At 38.0% G+C, this 20,085-nt stretch overlaps 1 protein-coding gene across 1 annotated transcript in view; it reads right to left on the reverse strand.

Annotated features, from left to right (window-relative positions):
- Nucleotides 1-1,007: 1,007 nt before the first annotated feature.
- Nucleotides 1,008-20,085, reverse strand: part of SH3GL2 (SH3-domain GRB2-like 2) — a 19,272-nt gene continuing 194 nt past the window's right edge. Inside the window, exons 2-8 of the mRNA XM_010188491.1 lie at nucleotides 17,930-18,002; nucleotides 13,397-13,540; nucleotides 11,457-11,590; nucleotides 9,982-10,140; nucleotides 8,403-8,506; nucleotides 4,991-5,121; nucleotides 1,008-2,494 (exon numbers count right to left, since the gene is read on the reverse strand). Coding sequence (XP_010186793.1) covers nucleotides 2,295-2,494; nucleotides 4,991-5,121; nucleotides 8,403-8,506; nucleotides 9,982-10,140; nucleotides 11,457-11,590; nucleotides 13,397-13,540; nucleotides 17,930-18,002 — 945 coding nt within the window. The 3' untranslated portion in view covers nucleotides 1,008-2,294. The remainder of the gene's footprint in view (nucleotides 2,495-4,990; nucleotides 5,122-8,402; nucleotides 8,507-9,981; nucleotides 10,141-11,456; nucleotides 11,591-13,396; nucleotides 13,541-17,929; nucleotides 18,003-20,085) is intronic.

The raw sequence follows: 20,085 nt of genomic DNA on the forward strand, positions 1-20,085 counted from the left end.
GGCAGCCGTTGTGAGAGGCTGGAGCTGCCTTGTGCTGGACACAGCTGGTTGCAGCCAGCTCCAGCGGACTCACCACAGGACATGGATGAGCCCCTCAGGCAAGATGATGGCACCTCAAAGAGGACAAAACACACTGGGCAGACAGAGGAGAAGGGGAAGAATAAAAAAAGCAAGAAACAGCAGAGGGAACACCAAGGTCAAGGAAGGATGAGAAGGAAGCAGTTCATGGCACACCTGCAGATATTCACACCACAGCTTGTACAGGGACCCACAGCTGGAACAGGGGAAAACCACGAGGGGGAAGGAGCAGCAGAGAGGAGCAGACTGACCATAAATCCACATCTCCCTGCGCTGCTGATGGGGAAGAGTGAGGGAGTGAATTTGAGCTTGGGAAGTGGGGCAAGAAAGGTACTAGTTTAATGTTTGTCTTTTTTGTTTCTCTCTATGTGAACCTACCTTAATTGTTAATAAATTAGTTTTATCCAAGTCTGTTTTCCTTGTGATGGTGACTGGTAAGGAATCTCCCTGTCTCTAGATCAACCCACGAGCTCGCTTATCCTCCCACTGAAAAGGAAGACTGAATGAGGAGCTGGGTGGGTGTTTGGCTCTTTGCCAAGGCTACCCACCAAAATATGCATTCAACAAAGAATATAAAATGAAATAAAATGCTGTGTCCTATGAAAGAAAAAAATAAATTATAAGTTACCATGTCTTTAAGCTTTACTAGGGGTTTTATGAACACCAGTATTCTTTAATGAGAAACAACCTGCATCCACAAGATTGCATGCTGGTTACCATGACATTAATTTAATGTGCTCAGTGGTCAGTTTATCCTGTTTATGAGGGCTATTATACATATGAGTTTTAGTTGACTGAAGCAATAAACTGACAAAAAATATTTTTCACATTTGCAAGAAATGAGGAATATGCCTTCTTAAAAAAAATTCTTGTTAACTGAAGTTACCACAACAGATTTGAAAGCAACAAAATAACAATCCACAGCATTATTCTAGTTATTCTTTCAGCATTTATTTGAAATATCGATGCTTTCCATGATATAGTTCATACATTAAGCAGTAGGGAATTGTCTTGATTTCACATCATTCAGTACTGAAGTGGCACATTTGAAGCGGCACATTAAACCTCTGAAAGAGTCTGTACAATTTAGATAAATAGAACTCTGGGTAACTAAACTAACAGAACTTTTGCAACTGTTACCAAAAGAATGCCAAGAAGCTAGGCACAGCACTGTACACACAAAGTGCAGGAAGGAGGAACACAAGGAACCAACTAAACATATGGGAAATGTTTTTGCATATACAGCCACATGTCTTTAATTGCTCAACACAAAAAGATAAGTTTTATTTAGTCCTCATTGAGGGCAGAATATGCACAAATGATGTTCGAAGAACACATGGTAGACAGAAAGAAATGAAGTGAGAGTCATGTTTGGCTGGTTATTGTATTCCTCAGTGAATGAGTTTACAAAGGATATCTGGTGCTTAAGCAGCATGATTTTGTGCCAAGACTTGATAAGAAGCAGTTAACAAATGCCAGTTTTATTCCCCATCTTGCCCTCTTACTGGCATTTTGGTGAGCATGCTCAAAGTTCCTGAAGGGCAAATTCAGGTGCTTTGTGGTCCAAGGTTTTTACTACAGGAATCCCCATTTTATGGTTTACAGTTTAACTCTGGATGGAAATAGGCCTCTTAACAATAATTAAGAATATAAAAATGAGCAGAGAGCAGCAGGACAAGGTACAGTGGTTCACTTTCTGAGAAACTGGAGGGTCTACACTTACACTGTCTCTGTGAGAACAGCAAGCCAGTTTGGTTGGAAGATACAATTCCGGTTAGTCAATGTTAGACCTGCGTGAACTGTATCATTAGGAAGGGAAAAATGGCATGGCAAGAACTTTTCCCTCTTTCTATAGAGAACTAAGACTAAAAAGTAATACAGTGGTGATAGACATTATCTTCCCAATACCACCTTCACTTCCTGCTACTTCACTATGAGTTACCCACTTCGCTTGCCATCATCTTCCCAGCTTCATCTCAGTAATGGCTCTGGCTACCACCAGGCCAGAATGGTCAATAAAGTAACCCATGCTATGCTGGCTCAGAAGATACCACGCATCACCACCACATGGTATGACAACATGTAAACCAAAGATGCTCAGTGGGAAGTGATGACTCTAACCACTGCATTTTGCACTTGTAAGGTGTAAGAAGCAGCATTTTGAAAGCAGTGGTACTGACACAACTATCTGGGTCAGAGGTGGTGGATCAGCCATCCTAATTGGGTAATGGAACTAGAATATCAACATAATTGATGGGGAAGAAACCTGACTGGCCATGAAGCATCCCCTCATACCAGTTTTCATCAATCTGGTTAGTGAGGGTAATGATATCACCCTCCTTAAATCCCAGCTCCCCTTCATTTTCTGGTTCAAAGTCATACAGAGCTCGGCAGCATGGCTGATCCATGTGAACACCTATGGAGAAAAACAAAAATACACAAAGAAACAATGTGCTTAAAAATCTTAACAGTTACAAGTATCCTTTTCTATCATTGTCCCTACTACAGAATTTGCTGTTTCTGATATTACTCCAATGTTGATGACAGTTCTTTGATAACATCTAAATTTGGTTTCCTAAACTTGATTAGAAGACAGCTATCAGCTTTTGACAGCCTTCATTTTCATACGTGACTGCTAGTAAATGTCTGAGAATCTTAAAAGAACCAAGCTACAGTCAAGCTTACATGTGTAAATGCGTGACTATGATCAGTTTGGAAACTAACTTCTACCTGCTTACAAAACAGAAAAAATGAAGTAAAAGCCCTGATGTATTTCCAGCTTTATTGGCACAGAGATGCTTTGTCTATTTACCTCAGGTAAGTAGTGTAAGGGGAACTTAAAACGACACTGAAGGTAAAACTGCTTCTTTGGCCTTTCTGTTGAAACTTCACTGGTACAGCTATACTGTAAACCACTGTATCTGCTCCTAATCCTCTGCATTTTAGTATGAGGTTTCCAAAGATCTTTTTTTCCCATTCCAACAGAACACTTGACTGCAGAGCAACCAGAACAGATTTAGAGCAAGTTTGAAACTGAATTTTTTCTAATATGTTAGTTCATGAGCATCTGACCACAAACCCTTTAGGATGGTTAATGGATATTATTATAAGCCATTAGTTACATAAGATTTTCATACGTTACATAAAATTACTAAATATTCCTCCCATCCCCTGTATTCCCTCTGCCCCCTGCCCCCAAAGTTTCTGTAGCTTCAAGCCTACCAAAAGCAAAATTGTTACTGGTCAAAATATTTAGGATTTAGCAGCACTACACTGTAAGAAATCTTATATCCCTCCCTGACTTTCCATAGTAAAAGTTCATGCACTTCCAATGATCAAAATGAACTGCCACCACCACTTCTAGGAATACGTATTTCAGCTTTTTCATGTATATAGGCTTCAGGATGAATAAGTTTCAGATTTGAACTTTTTTCATATCCATTTCAACCACTCACTATGGCTAGAAGAGCTTGAGCTCTTTTACATTTCTATAGATGTCAATACAGCAAGTTTTTCAAATACCAGATTTAATTCATTAAATTCTGTAGTGAAGCCTTCTTTCATTTCTTTACATTACTACTTGCAGTATATTTCACTCTATTTGTCACAAAGACTATTTTGCTGGCATCAACAAGCCTTACAGTGCATGTTTGGTATCCTCATTGCTACCAGCTTAAATTTAGAAGTAAAGAAACTTAGTAAAGAAACTTCAATGACCACAGAATTTAAGAGCGTTGAATGAACCAATCCAAACATAGATTAAAGAATTTTCAAAGAAGGCAGCATTTCTCTAGAAGCAATAAGTACTTGAAAAGAAAGAACCCCTATAGAAGAAAATACTAAATACTGCTCTCTGAAGAGGAAAACACCAGTGCTGAAGAGACACAGGAACATCAGTCTGCACTGTCTTTGCACAAAGAAGTGTTCATGACACAACAAAAAAGAAGTGAAGTAGTACTGGTGGCATGAGGAAAGCTTTAGTATGGAAGACTTAAGCCATGCTCAGGCACAAGGAATCTCCATTTTATGTCCCTCCTCTGTAGCATAGTGACATTAGCAGAGGTTTGCAAGATTATGCAATGCAATTTCCAGTTGCAGTATCCAAATGGAGATACTGTTCCAGTCTATATCTGGGAGATTATAAAAAATTCACATCAGCACGTGATGGGAAGGAAGGAAATCCTGATTAAAAATCTAGTGAAAAAAATCCAGTCTTGAAGGTGGAAGAAACTGTCACTGAGGTCAGGTTCTGCACAGAGAATAGTCCTTACCATAACACGTGATAACAACTACCTTGAGAAACAAATAATGCGGCTTTCTTAGTATGTGCTGATACAAAATAAACACTTCTTTAAAATAATGATTATGCACAGTCATATAAATGCTTAATTTTGCCTGTGCCACTCCCAGTTGGCCAAAAAAAAAAAAATGACATGGCTTTGTTTTTCTTTTTAGTGATTTTTACTTTCAGGTTCTTTGTATTGGAATACCTCATTTTAAAAAAACAGGATAAGGTTATTAAGGTTTTCTGGGGGGTCAAGGTTCTGCATTTTCATTAAAAACTTCCAGTTTCATTAAAAACTTTGGTTTTCTAAATGCCTATTTTGTAAATATCTGTATTTCCAGGTGAATTTAGTATGGCCAGCATGTCTTCAAGCTTCCAGGACTAAGGAAATTTTTGACCCAAAGGCACATCTAAAGCCATGGATGATCCATCCACCCCTGTTCTGCCTGAGGATGTGAACACTTTACAAAGAAACAACAGTTCACATAGGTCTCTCCTATACTATCCTCATTCTCATCTTCCCCCAATGTGGACAGACTAATCTCTAGAAGAAAGCATGGACCTTCTGCATTGTAGCAAAACCTCAGACAGAATTGGCTTTGCTTCTCACCTCACTACTACCATTACCTGATGGTTTGGGTGTGGTGGCATGGGATAGTCCTCCATTGTGCTGAGCATTGTCACCAGTTGTGAAATCCAGGCTCATACGGGGTTTGGGCTGATATTCTCTCCTGGGCTGAGATGATGCCTCTTTTATTCTGCCAAAACATGAAGTTAAATGCCAGTTTCTTGTTAACAGATGAGATGCATCAAACGTATTTATTTCCATGCCTGAAATTCCCATCCACCAACCATCCAGACTAAACAATTTTTGGCATTTGGAGTAATTTTTTGTTTATAACATTAGCTTAAATTACCAAAACCCACCTGATATACCTATGTCATGAGGTTATTAGTTTTTCTTTCCCCACAGGAACCTAGCATTTTGTCTGTCTTCCTTTAGTCTAACAATAACAAAGAGCATGATAGGCAATGCTTACAGAAGGGCTGTGCAAACATCTCTGCCTCTATTTTTAGCTTGATTTTTGATCTCTGGCAAGCCTTAACTACGAAGTTGGTTGATGCCAACTCCTGTCATTTTGTGAGGAGACTGTGTGGGAATGGAACTAATTCAGTTGTAGACTAGTTCATTTGTAATTTGGAATACTTGGTTCACAAAGGCATGCAGCTCCAGTTTTCCGACTTTCAAAATAAAAATACTGTGCAACATTCATTTCAACTTATTCTTCTAATTGAGAAATCCAGAATTCCTAGGAAAGGATACATTTTCAGATTCCAGGGTAAAATCCAATATGAGATGATAACAGGATCAGAGCAGTTTAAGATTAGCAGCAGATTAACAACTGCCACATATATTTCTCATACTGCATCTGGAAGAATACTTGGATCAAGACCTCTGTATTTAAAGGACAAGTCTGTTTCTCTGATCTCCTCCAGATCTGCCCCAGACTTGCTCTTGGTAGCACATTTGATTTATCTGTTGAAAAAATCTGCTTCTAACTTAAACACTTTTGGTTCTGATAACAATGGTTTCCTCACCATCCAAAACATTATCAATATTAGTCAGTCCCCAGAGACTGCTTTTCTTTTTCATAAAAAAATCATATTAAAAACATAAATTAATGAAGCTGTCAAAATAAACTTAAATAAAAAGGCTCTGCTATGTTTCACTCATTAACAGAACTTACTTTTTCAAAACAGTAAAGTTTTAATGAAAGACTTAAACAAGTGCTATTACACTTAATCTTTCAGTGAAATAAACATTTTTTTGCAGATTATGAACTAGAAGGCGACAGTTCTAGTGACTTGCTAAAAATTACCCAAAAGCTCAGCATGAGACATGTTTCTCAAGAAAAGAAACATCTCCAGGGAAACCATTCCGGATTCCCAGCTGCTCTGTCACATTACCGTCTTGAAAACTGCAGCCCCCTTTTGCTTGACGAAAAAGAGATTAAAAGGAAAAGGCTTTGCTGACTTTCAAGATTGTATTAATTTTATTGCAAGTCTCCCAATGTCTGACAAGTTTATAAAGTCCCAGTTCCTGGAATCCTGGTATTTTAAGGAAGTTTATGCTTTCCATTAATGTGTAGAAGAAAAATGAAAATTCTTGCACTTGTAGTTCTTGAAGAAAGTTTTGAAGCCTAATCTAAAGGGCCCAGAAAGAAGACTCAAGTGCATTTCTAATCTTTTTCATGCTTTTTTTGCAGTCTTAACTTCTATTATTTTTAAATTATTTGGTTAATACTTTAAACCGAACAGTCTTAGCTGTTAGAAGACATTGTACATGCCAAACAACAGCACAAACAAGTTTCATTCACATCTTTTAAAAAGTATCTAGAAAACAAGCAGTTTGTGCTGCAGACATCACTGAGAGTAAAGAGTAACAAATCTGCTCAGTTTAAAAGTAAAGCATTATTTATTTTCTGGTCCATATGGTCAAAAAAACAACTCCCCAAAACCAGGGCCATGCATACTTTGCCACCTGCGTATCACCAGCAGGAAAAGATTAGTTCACATAGTAACAGCTCTACATCCCTGCTTAATCCCTGGCATGAGCATATCACAGTGCTGTGGACAAAGGACAATTTAGGCAGCAGACTCTTTACAATTAGAGGTGCACAGTAAGTTTATGCAAATTATTTGCTTTAGCTGATCTATAATAGCAGTCTGATGCAATGTTCTTGAAAAACTAAAACTATGCAGAGCTGAAATTTAAAGAAAAGACACTGTTTAGCAGAAATTTCAGAACGGTAAAGGATTATCTGAATTGATACAGGAAGATAAATCTGTTGTAGAGAGAGGTATGTTCATTTTATGGTGTAACTTATGGACAGCGGAACAACCCACCTGTTCCTGAGGTTTTTTTAATGCTTCTGTAAAGTAAGTGATTTGCAGTATTCATTGAGAAGCGCTGAAAATAATTCTGTTAACTGTTTAGACAGCATTGTAAACTATATCCAGAAACAGCCTGCTGGGCAGCCTTACCTACCAAAACAAATGCTGCTCCTAATTGTAAAGTAATTTTAAGACTTAGAACTAGATGAGGTTTACAGACTGTGTGCTCTGAGAAAATAAACACCGACAGACCCAGTAGTACCAGAAACTGTGTCTACGCTAATGACATCAGAAAACAGCAAAGAATAATGCACAACGAAAAGCTCTGCTTCACACAGTAGGTGAACATTATCTGCTCTTGGGAATTACATTCAGCTTTTAGGAGTTTTCCAGAACCATGTAGACTGAAAAAATCTTTCCTGTATGTTATGTTTCCTTGAAGAAGAATGTGCATGTGGGAAGCTGATAAACTTTTACAAATATTCTTTTTCTCATTTCTAGGCAGTACAACTTGTTTTGTGTTGATAAAAACTAAAATTCCAAACTAAAAAATATAAAATTATCTTGAAAAGATACTATATCAATTCTGAGATAGCATTCACAGTTACAGAAGAAGGTATGGAAGAGGTAAACTCAGTAAATCCCTGTATAAGGTTTGATCTGACAATAAAGCTGAAAAAAAATTAGTATTTAATAAGGTGGCAAATTATGGGGGTCTCACCACCTGGCTCAGGTAGATCTTTAAGTAGATGAGAATGTAACAAGATAGTCTTTTTTAATAGCAATCATTACCATCTTCTCTCCAAAAGACTACTTTGTGAATACATGCAGGAATAGTAAGGAATACAAATTTGTAAGTCTCACTGACTTCCAATATTTATATTTCAGTTAAATCACATAACAGCTTTACTGTCAGGCTGAGATGCTTTCCTGAGCTCAGTTCTCATTCAGTCATATGCAGAAGCATATACGTCTCCAAAACCTATAAAACTCAGCTTGCAATTGCCTAATGAAATGACCCTTGTTTTCACAAACATTACCAAGTTGAAAAAAAAACAACAGCGTTGCATTCTTTTCATAGGTTTTCTGCCTCTCTAAAACAAAAAAACCCCACAATTCAACAAACTTACAAAAAGTGCATTACCTATCTTCCAGCTTAGAAGTAACTCGCTGTAGGATCTGTGTGGCCTGCTTGTGGTACTCCAGCTGGGCTTGTACAAGAGCAGAAAGCTGGCTCACTTGTTCTATCTGAGGATTGACATTAAAACAGTACATCTTAGGTGAGTACTAACAGTTCAGCAATAGTGAGTAAAGATCACTGTCACACTGACACTGCAAAGGCAGTTTTACTTATCTCTCTAAAAACTTGATTCATCTTTGTAGTTCATAAATAGTTACATATCAGTCTTTATTAATTACCATGTCTGTTTATGACCTCATCTGGAATGGTAATTGCAGCTCTTCTCCACTGATCATCTCCATGGTTGATTTGACCTACCTAATTCAGCAAACACTATGAAAGCAAAAATGAGAATGTAATAAGAGCATAATACACCTTCTCTCTCCCTGCCTTTGAGGGACACAAAACCATAGAGACTTGGTCATGCTTCTGTTGTATTCTGGCCTTTGAAGAAGACCAAAACAGTAAGATACTGCATCCTCTTGACTGCCTAATATTTGTAGAGAAGGCAAATACAATTCTACTTCATGAGGGAAAATAACCCAAAACTCTTGTGTGGGCAGTGCAATTGCTAGCAGTTTCCATAATACCCAATGCCGTAAAGGTATAATGCAGGCCAGCACTACCTGGCCACATGGGATTAGATGTTACTACAAGGATTAAAACTACAAACTTGTTATAATTCTCCCATTTCAGTACAGCTATCATTAATTTCTAACACGCCAATATTTTCAGGTTTGTTATGGTCCCTATACAGTAATCTGATAACAGAAGAATTCTTAATTAATTAAATTAGGTGTGTATTTGAACTTTAAATAAATCCATTGACTTAAACAGAAACATTTAAACTGAGCTTCCTTTGACCATGTATTCTGTAGGAAAGACTTCAGCTGAGATGTTTTGCTCTCCAAATGAGATAAATTTTTCTTCTTGATTGATTTTAGAGTTTCAACATTAATTATAAATAGAAGATTAAAAAAAAACCTAATAGATGCTCAATCCTAAACCAGTCTGTAAGCAAAAAATATGCTGCAGAGCCAGATTTGAGCAGCCACATTAACTGTGGCTTTTCTATTCACCATTTCATCTGATTACAGCAGACACCACGGGGGCTGTGAGTTCATAATCCTCTCAGCAGCCCACACACTTGAGCAAAAGCCTGGGCTCAAACCCTAAAACCACAGCCACGTAAAAGTCATTACTTACATTTGCATAACTCTATGAAGGAAGATATTTTGTTTTTGTAAGTAACACCATGGAGTTAGGAAGTACAATGATGCTACAGAGGATTTATGTTCTTTAGCTTAGTTACCTAAAATATACCTATAAAGTTAGTCTTACATGTGCATGCTGTACATTACTATAGCTTCTGAGGCTCTCACTGAGTCCACCAAGGAGGCATGTGCTTTCCCATTTTACAATGACACTAATCTGTGGTGTCATGGATTTAATAAGGCTTTCAAGTTTTTGACTGCCTTTACTGTTGAACCAGTATCTTTCTCTTTTTAAGATTCAGGTCTGTGATTAACAATGGATATCTCACATCCATCTCCAGAAGGTTGAACATGCTTGACTCAGCAATTTCTTTTGATTCATCGAATTTTTCCAGAGCTTGGCGAAGTTCTTCATCAGGGAGCTTGCCCTGTCTTTTCTTTTTGTAATCAAAATCCAGGCGCCGACCCTCCATTTTCTTAAGGTGATGCTAAAACACAAAAACAAAATTGCAAGCAAAGAATAAAGGCCGTTTGCCAACTCTCCTTCATTGTAATCAGGTAGTCCATGTACATTGTACATTTGAAAGCATCTGCTGTTTGCTGTATATCAACCCTTCCCCAGAGAGAAGAAATACAGAAAAATTAAGTAGGTGGTTTTATATATAATTTAAGAAGCCATGGTGCACTGCTATCTAAATGATACATCTTCAACATTGAAAAAAGGCCATGTGGAATGGGTAAGTGCAATTGCCACCTGTATAAAAGCTACGCAAGTTTCTAGCTCTTTAACTGGTGCAGAATTACCTAAACACTATGGTTTCCCCCTAAATCTTTAAAAGAAAAGTCTATTAAAAGCACAAGTTAGTACATTCCTGTTTGTATACCAGTTCTCATAAACAAAGGAACACAGAAAATATTCTTATAATTTCCATCAGACCACCAAAGGACTTTAATGTTATCTTTTATTAAAGGTCTTCTAGATTGTTACCTGACATAACATTCATGCCAATCTGCAGCTGCCACATCACGCTGACCAAAAGTTAATGGCTACCACCATAAGCATGAATACTTCAGGTGTTTACTTTCACTCAGAAGAATTGATTTATCATCTATTATGATATTTATAACTTTGTCAACTTTGTAAATTACATCAAACTGCCAAAGATATCTTTCTTCCACTTATATATAACATTATGAAAGCTTTACTGAGCTCTGAGAATAACAGTTATTTACACAAATAAGCATGTGCTGAACTGGGAGGCACTTTTATTTCCACTGTTATAAAATAGGTTGTGTCCACAGAACTATGTGTGCAAACAGATTTTTCTCACTAAGTGCTGACTGGTTGTTGGATTGCTAATTACATAATTCATGCAAACTGTGTTTGTGTTCAAAATTCCTGGGAATGTTTCAGCCACAGCCTTCATACAGACAAAAGAGTAGTGCCTGTCTAGAGGCAACTATCAAAATGCCTTCACATATCATACACTAGAAAATGGAATGTAAATAACTGTTCATCTATTTAGTGAAATAGCTTTCAAAATGGTAGGATTAGAGTACTGTGCACATGCTTGCATAAGCTTGATGATGCTGCCATCAAAAAAAGTTAGAATTTTGATCTTTCCCTTTCTAAACTATCAAGAAGGACAACTGAAAATTAAAACTCAAGTCAAGAGACTAAAATCAGATCATCTGGAAATCAGAAAGCCCATTTTAAATTTATGTTACATAAGTCACATAAATTTTGAACATTCACACAGTCTGCACACTTGGCATAGTTAAAATGCCACATTGAGGGCAATACCTGTATTTCTCTCAGATCTTTGTCATGGAGATTCTGAAGTGGGTCGATGAAGTTTTGTTTCACTTCCATGTCTAAAGAGTCCTTGACCTCAGAAAGCTCCTTCATAGCTTCTCCTACATCTGCCAGTGCTGGTCCTGAAAAAAAAAAGATGCCCAGTTTATCTCAAAATAACTTAATTCGACATCACTGTAGAATGAAACTGAGTCATGGCTATTTCAGTTAGCATTTCATTTTAAGTCTCAACTTTATGAAAGAAACTGTTTGTCATGCACTGTGTGAAAGGGCAACGTGGATTTTACACTTCTGCAGCCCTCAGATTTTATGACTTGTGACACAGCTGAATTTGAGGATTCACACTGCATCCAGACAGTCTCCTTCCCTTCGTTGTCTGTTCATTCCTCACTCTGGTGAAACAAACATGCTAGAAAAGAATTACCTTTGTTTGCCCCAGTGTTGCTGTCACCAGACACTAGACTGATGCAATTCTGCATCTACCTGTTCTTATCAGTGAGACTGGTGACAGTATCAAATGTAAAAATTCTTAATAATTTCACATAATTTTTTAAAATGAAAATTTTTTTTGATAAAACAAACTACAGACTTCATACATGTACTCAAATTAATAAACTTCAGTAAGAATTAGCTCCCTTCTGAGATTTCCTCCAAGATTAACTTGAGGGCTACAAAAATTACCACTCTGGTTTACTGCCTCTGCATAAAAATCAATTCAAGAAGCTCAAAAATACCTTCCTGGTTTGAGGTTTTATGTTGGTGGGAAAAAAAATCCACTTTCAAAGAATACAAAGTGTCTGTAAACCTGAAAATGAGAGCTTTGTCTCCCAAGCAGGGGATGCCAGCAATGGACTGCAAAACTGAAGAGCATGCCAGACCCGGATGAAGAGTGACAAACAGCCATAATAGATGCTATTAGTTAAGAATGTGAAACTAATTGTTGTATCTATTCTGGTGTATGCTACTCCAATCATCAGGGAATATACAGCAATTTGCACAAACTAAATTCTATTAGTTCTTAATTTTCCCTTTAAAATTGTGTTTTAAATTTAGCAAATGAGATGCAACCAATTAAAAAAACAATTCAGTAGTCTTTAGTACAATCAACCTACATCTGCCAAACTAACTAGTAAATTATACAAAACAATAAAGTACCTTTCCCATTGCAGATGTCTTTGCACCAGGAACAACATTTTATGAAGATTCAAATAGGAAATAGAATTTTCACAGTCCTATTTGAGGGTCTTGTGTGTTGTCATACAAAAATGGTCACAGAGAAGTCCACACAAATAGAACAGGAAGACAAAGCATTCTGTTGTGAATCTCTTTTAGCTAGATCCTTACCATTGAAGAACACAATGTTAAGTGTCAGTTTAACATTTCTAACTCAGGCGGGTGTAAACTCATTTTAACCTTGAAGGGAGAAGCGGTAAACAGGTAAGACAGGAGTATTGACTAGTGCCTTAAAATGTGGAATTTGGTCAGGAAAAAAGCTCAAAGTCTATGAAAAATTCATTAGTCTTTACTCCTTGCCAGTAATGAACACAATAACATTTATTATAAGGATTCTGAGAACAAAAGGGTTTTACTGTACATACAGACAATACAAATTCTGAACATGTATTTTTCATCCCAACGTAACACCAGTAACATAATCTATGACAGAGAGCCTAAAGCCTATACGGATATGGGCCCAAATGGAAACAATTCAACTTTCAGCCACAAGAAAAAAATCACTAGTCCAAATCTGCAGAAGATATTTAACATGCCTAGGCCAACCTTAAAGGAGAAGTCTGATGAAGCAGAATTCTGATGCTTCTTGCAGAAGTTTGTCCTTTGTAAGAGCACAAAAATTAAACAATGAAAGTTATATAAGTTTTACTACCATTTTTATTGCATTATAACAGAAAGGGAAGTAATCAAGTTACCAAAGTTGCATTCTTCTCCAAGCTCTCGGCCAAATTTCAGCATCGCATCTGCCAGCAAGGCTTCAGCCTGAGGATAACCTGGTCCCTTTTCCTGGCCTCGAATTTTTGACATAGTGTTGATCATGCTGAGTTTAGCTCTGGAAGCTGAAGCAGGCAAGTGACAGAGGTTACAAATGTGCAATGCTTTGACTTACACAGACAGGAAAGCACTCTTAGATTTATCTAAGCTACCTACACTGTGTTTGAAGGACATTATCTAAGTGTAGGACTAAGCCCTGTAATTCACTATTTTTAGAGCAAAGGAATTAAATATTGTTGATCGCAGGCTTTTTTCTTCTGCCGGTAGGCCAGTGAGAAGGCTCTGTCCTGAAATGTAAGTCAAAGCTTTCTTTGAAATGACTTGCACGGAAGCAAGCCCAGGAACACTCCCAAGATAGCATGTTTGACACATGCTACAACTCAGATAGAAAAACCTTTAAGCTATTCTCAAATTCTTAATCTCAAAATCCTCAAATACCAGATAGACAGGAGATTGAGCAAGCTTTCCTCTCAAGAAAATGTCGAGACTAGGTACACTCAAGATTAAACTGTGGTCCCCCACATTTTTCAAATGTTTGAAAGTTTTTCTGTTGTAGAATATTAAATAAAACCCATGATCCCAAACACGATGTCCAACAACATTTGAAGCACTGTTTTCTTTTTATAGGGGTCTGGAGAAACTCCTACTTCAATACGGTTTTCAACTGTACTCTAACTTGTATTTTATTTCAGATGCACAACTGCAGATCAGAAGCAAACACACAATTATCATAATTAATGAAAACACAGACAGCAAAAATAAAAGACCTATTTTTTTTGATGACATGCTTTAGTGGATTTTTGCAGCTACAGAATGTGAATGGCCTGCATAGAGTGAATTAATTAATGGCACTTGACTTAAAATTTTGCAGCTAATACAATTGCCAGCAAAGCTGATTCAGTGGCTGTTTCTACTTAAATTATGGTGTGTGCTACAGGAGGAAAGCTATGAAAGCTCTACCTTCCTCCTTGCAAAGGCCTGACTTTGTTAGTTGCTCTTTTGAGTTAGGACTTCTGTTTACAAAACGTTAGTAGCTCACACTGTTGTGTGCTGACTTGACTGGTCAAAATGCAACCTTGCATATATTGCTGCAACATAACAAAACATTAGAAGACTGCAGTCAGTAAGTGTTTTGCTCTTATTTTATTGTTGAAACTGCATATCAAGAGATGGTTCTTGTTGCTGAATATGTTTCACTTTGTGACATACAAATGTATGCACAGACATAGACAAAGAAACAGACACAGGAAAATCAGGCAAATATCACAGTTCTTATTCTGCCTGAGAAGTAGCTATGAAAGGATAATATACTTTTAACATATAGTAATTATATTTTTGCAAGCTTTCTCACTACCCTCGAGTGCCACCAGATCATGCTTTTCAGCATCTGAATTGCTTGATGCCTTCTGTTTCTGCCCACTACAAAACTACAGTCAGCAGACTGGCTGACTGTTCACTACAAGAAACTGCATTTTAATGAAGTGTCTGGCCTTTAAAAATGGCATTGAGATGGTGGTGGCAATGGGAAAATACAGAAGCACAAAAGAAACCAAAGCACAAACAAAATCAGTCAGGGGAATGGAGACAGCAAGCTGAATTAAAATAGGAACAAATGGGAGTATATTCAGAAATAAAAGAAAAAAATATAAGAGGTAATATAAAAAAAGAAGTGGCTATATTCTGGAAAGGCAGGTAAGAGTAGAAAGCAAAAGGTGCAGGAAGGAATTAAAAAGATTAAAGGACAATAAGGGAAGGGCAATAAATAAATTATAAAGAGAAGAAAGGTAAGAATGAAAAATTCATGCTTGAATGATTCATCTAATCATTTAATAATGATTACATTAGAATCCTGATTTGGTAGGATATCTTAGAATACACCCACTGAGTGGTCTCATTCCACTTTTCTTCTTTCAAATTTGATTCCAGTAACTACAATGGGAGCAGAGGTAAGTTTTTGCTCAGTCAAACTCAAAATCCCATCCTGAGCCCTTTCATTTCTATTGCTTTATTGTGCTAGTGCCACGTGCTTTCTTCTTGATGTTATGTTTCAACCTGCATGAGGGCAGGCAGAGATATACAAAACACCACATAGAAGTGACCTGAAAGTTTAATTCTTTTCCCAGTTGCACTGCCTCTCCTTTACATTGACTTTCATGGTGTTGCTCATGACTCAATATTAAGTGCCAACAAAGCCATGGTGAATCATAAGAACACTGCCAAAAGAGTTTGAAAGAAACTTCAGCAGTGGCTTCAATTGCTCATTCTTTATACTTTCAATCTTGTTCATCCTGCACCTTTTTTATTAAAATTATGGTCATATGCATGGAAAGTCTTTGAGTTTTCATCAAGTTCAATTTTAGTTATTTTCAGCTGCCCTTCAAGTTTTTTATGTATTTGGGAAGTCTAAAAAGCTATAATTTTCATTTGCACTAACACCAGCCCAACATCTCTTTCAATAAATACACCTTTGTCTTTAATATCCTTTTCCCTTCCCTTCCCTACCCTTTCCATTTCCTTTTCTCATTTTCCTTTTCTCATTTTCCTTTTCGTTTTTCTTCCAGCATTCGTTAATAGTTTCATGAAGTTATACAATGCTGTGTAATTAATTTATTGATCCTCTAAAACACCATGAAGACAATCAATCTCTAGCACTGCAGTATTATGTTATGCAAGCATATTGATGCTTTCAGGGCATATCTTACTTATCAAGGAATGTGTGCTATATCCCAAACCCTCTTCTTTCAACCAAGCCCAGGCAAACTTCTAAAGAAAGTCTTCTGTTAAATATTGCTGTTAAAGACTTTTTTCTCATTAAGTTTCCTCCTCCTTTTCAATGTAATGTTTCTATTTTTTATGAAAATGAGAAAACAAACAGGAAATACTGGAAATCAGCATTTTTTGTTGTATTGGGTTTGCACGGCAAGGGTTTGGTAGCAGGGAGGCTACAGGGGTGGTTCTGTGAGAAGTTTCTCCTGTCTCTGATAGAGCCAATGCCAGTTGGCTCCAAGTCAGACCCATCACTGCCTAAGGCTAAGCCAATCAGCAACAGTGGTAGTGCCTCAGTGATAATGTATTTAAGAAGGGGGAAAACTGCTGTGCAGCAGCACTGCAAACTTACAACAGCCTGAGGTGCCTGAAATCACACCATTAGCTACTTCCAGAAATTCTGCTCTCTGCCATTCTTGTAAGACTCTTTCATGATTCACAGCAATCATAATCACTCAGATGTATCAGGAAGGTAGCCGGAGAAGCACTAAAGAGCCAAAGCTCATTACTCAGTCTATATGATGTTGCACAACAGCAGCTTGACAGTAGTTAACAATTTTATCTCTAGCTCCACAATGTTTGTCAATCCTACTGCTTTCCCTGCAGAGTACTTGTTGACAATGAGCAATGAAGCTGTGGACTCAACTCATAAACTGTGTTTCATCTGTTGACATAGAAACAGTTCCAGTCATCATTATTTTCTCTCTAGCGGTTCTTAAACTTGTAAATATTATTCCTCTTTTTTTCAATCCACTGGTAGCATCATCAAATTATTCTTTCTTTTCCTCTGTGGTGTAACCTAAAAATATCACCAATTAAGCTATACCAGCAACAGCCCTTCCTCACCACACTGGCGTTAAAATATTTCACACTTGTTCAAATTTGTTTCCAGCTATTAGGAAAACAAATTCCTCACAGTGAATGAGTTAATTTGGCCTGTACTTCCATGAAACTTTAAGACAATTATGATAAATGGAAGGCCTCATTTTACCTCCACACTGATTTTGCACAAGCGTAACTCCATTGACCCTATCAGTGAAGCTGGCATTGACTTATGCTAGTCTCAAAACCCCTCATCTTCCTAGATCACCATGGAAATCTTCAAGTTCTTGAATTTAATGGTTTATTTGATTATATCAGCTCCAGGTCACCCATTCTTATGTGGATCCTTTGTCAAGAGAGGAGCATGCAGCTCTCCATCAGCCCAAGCGCAAAACCTTCCTTTCATCTCCCCATCAAAACCAATCATTTAATTCTGCTTTGAAGGTTCAATTTAGTCATCTCTGATTATGTCCATTTTTCTGCCCTTTTCTCCAGTTCAGCATCGACAGCTCTTTTGCACCCTGCCTTTAAGTAACTCTAATGACGACGGGAAATCTCTAGAGGACAAGGTGAAAGGCAGTGTTACAGTTCCTTCTTATGCCCTGGAGGAAGCTGATTAAGAACTTTGTCTTTCCTCCCATGGTCTCCAAGGACTTCCTGGTCCTTCTCCCTCACACAGGGTGAATGACTGGGACTGTAGAAGAAAAAAGATGTCTCATGCAGACACACTCACCGTGTCTGATCCTGATCCTCACTCATGAACGAACTGACTGCCTGTCCTCGTCCCATCCCCATACTCAGGTGCCCAGGTATGCAGTATTTTCAAAAAGTGCTGCAAGTACTGTGAGATTGTGAGATTACGTTACCTGGATTGGGCTGGAGATATTCTATTGTCTTTGCCATTATTTCCATAACTGCCCTGCTGGTAACATCCACTTTCTAAAGGATAGAGTTTAACAAAAAGAAACATTAAAAAAATGTGTTAGACAAAAGGAAGATTTTTTTTCTCTTCTTTCTGTTCTTATAATTTTTTTTTTTAACTTTTCTTATAATTTTATTTTTGTGTCCCTGAGAGCAGCTCTGGTACCAAAATGGTGATAATACCTGGAAAGCTACCAAAGCATGAGTCCATCATTTCAGTTTATAGCAGGTCCTTTCTCAAGTGAGGCCATTACTACAGAGTACCTCAGGATGTTAGGAATTTGATACAACTCATTGTACTGCATTGATACTTTACATCACCCTTGGAAGTGTCTGAAATAGGGAAAACTTTTCGATAAAATCGTCACTGAAAACTGTTTGAAGAACTAACCACCCTTGATCCCTAATAACTGACAAAAAGTGAGGAAAGCAGATGTCAGTCAAAACCAACGCCGAATGATAAAATGGGCTGTGAATCTTAGAGTGAGGTCTGGTAAAATTGCAGTAAGGAGGACTAGGTATCCCTCAGTTTCCAATTTCAGGAAACCTATCAGCCTGGAGACACAGACCATTTATTTCCCCTGGCTGACTCCATGAAGAGTTATATTTAGGAATTCAAAATACTTAGAACTGAATAGCATTCATTTGTTCTACTGGAATAAGAATTCCTGCTTTCTCTGCATCAGCTTCCTAAGCTGCATATAGCAAAATATGCAAATACTGTTCCTCTCAGAATCAGGCCGTGAATTTAAAAATGCTGCTTGGGCAGATCTGGGGATCCCTGCAACCTGTCCTGTTCTCTGCATTTATGAGGACACATTGTACTACTCTGCAGGGTAGCTTGTGTCCCACGGAGTGAACTTCTTTACCGTAACAGCAAGTTCCTATTTTAAAAAAGAACACCTGAGATAGATTGGTTGCAGAACGCTGTGACTGATCTCTTTCCAGTTTCCTGTTGCTACTGCCATCTGACAGGCCTTGCTCTATGCTCTGCACAAAGAAGCAGAACAGGCCTGCCAGCCCTGGGTGATTAAGTAGCTCCCTGCCCGGTAGGGAGCCCAGAAATGGCTAGAAGGCTGCTGAGGAGAGCAGGGGTGAGGGAACAGAAGGCTGGGGACAAGCAGAGGGAGTATGACCACTGTCTGCAGAAAACCTGGCAAGGGACACAGGGCCACATGGGAAACATGGAGGCAACTGATGAGTTTACTCCATTCTCTTCTCTGCTCTCAGTGCTTTTATCTCCTGGGTTGCCAACTCATGCCACCCATGAGCACTATGTGGGACCCACTCCTGGCTGTTACAATGTCCTATTTTCCACTCTAAGCTTTGCATCAGTTTTCTGAATCTTGTTTACATCTTCCAGTTTTGGTGGCAGTGCCTATACTTGCAGCACATTCAAAGTGAAGCTGAGCAGAAGAGGAGAAACCAACTCTGCAGTACTTTTGCTGTAAGAAGTACAAAGGATATGACCTTGTCTTTTATTTTCCATCCAAGGTTTTCTCTCCATCTCACTATACAAATGTAGAGATAAATAGCTTCTGTTTCTCTTAATCAGAGTTATATATCAGATATGTAGCAGTATCTTGTCACTTAGCAGTAGTTTGTGCTACAAGATTTGATAGTACCTTTCAAAGGTCAGAAAAAAACCTGCCCTTAATGATCCTTCCAACTGAAATATTATCACTGCCACACACAGTTGTGGCTTTTATTTTTTTCCCCACTGCCAGCTGCACCAAGCAGTCTGCTGGGGGCTAAACCCCATCTATCCAAGGCACTTTGCCAGTGGCAGCTTCCTAAGAGGATCTCTGAACCTATGAATGAATATCCCAGTGCCACAACTCTCTTCTGCAGACAGCTCTTGCTCCTCTTGACTGATGCTGAAGGAGCTGAGAATTATAGGCACCCTTTGCTATTGAAATTATCACCTTGTAGACGGACCCTCTGTTTTCAGTGATACTCTACAATGGTTTAACTGGACATAATTTGTAGGTAGCTGACATCAACCTCAATCTCTGAAATACTGGCATTATAAAGAGTACCATATATTGTATGCCTCGGTAGAAAACAGAACAAAGTAAGAAGTGGAAAGCTCAGTCCTGCT

The sequence above is a fragment of the Mesitornis unicolor genome, unplaced genomic scaffold (assembly GCF_000695765.1).
Source record: "Mesitornis unicolor isolate BGI_N332 unplaced genomic scaffold, ASM69576v1 scaffold39477, whole genome shotgun sequence".
NCBI classification, from domain to species: Eukaryota; Metazoa; Chordata; class Aves; order Mesitornithiformes; family Mesitornithidae; genus Mesitornis; species Mesitornis unicolor.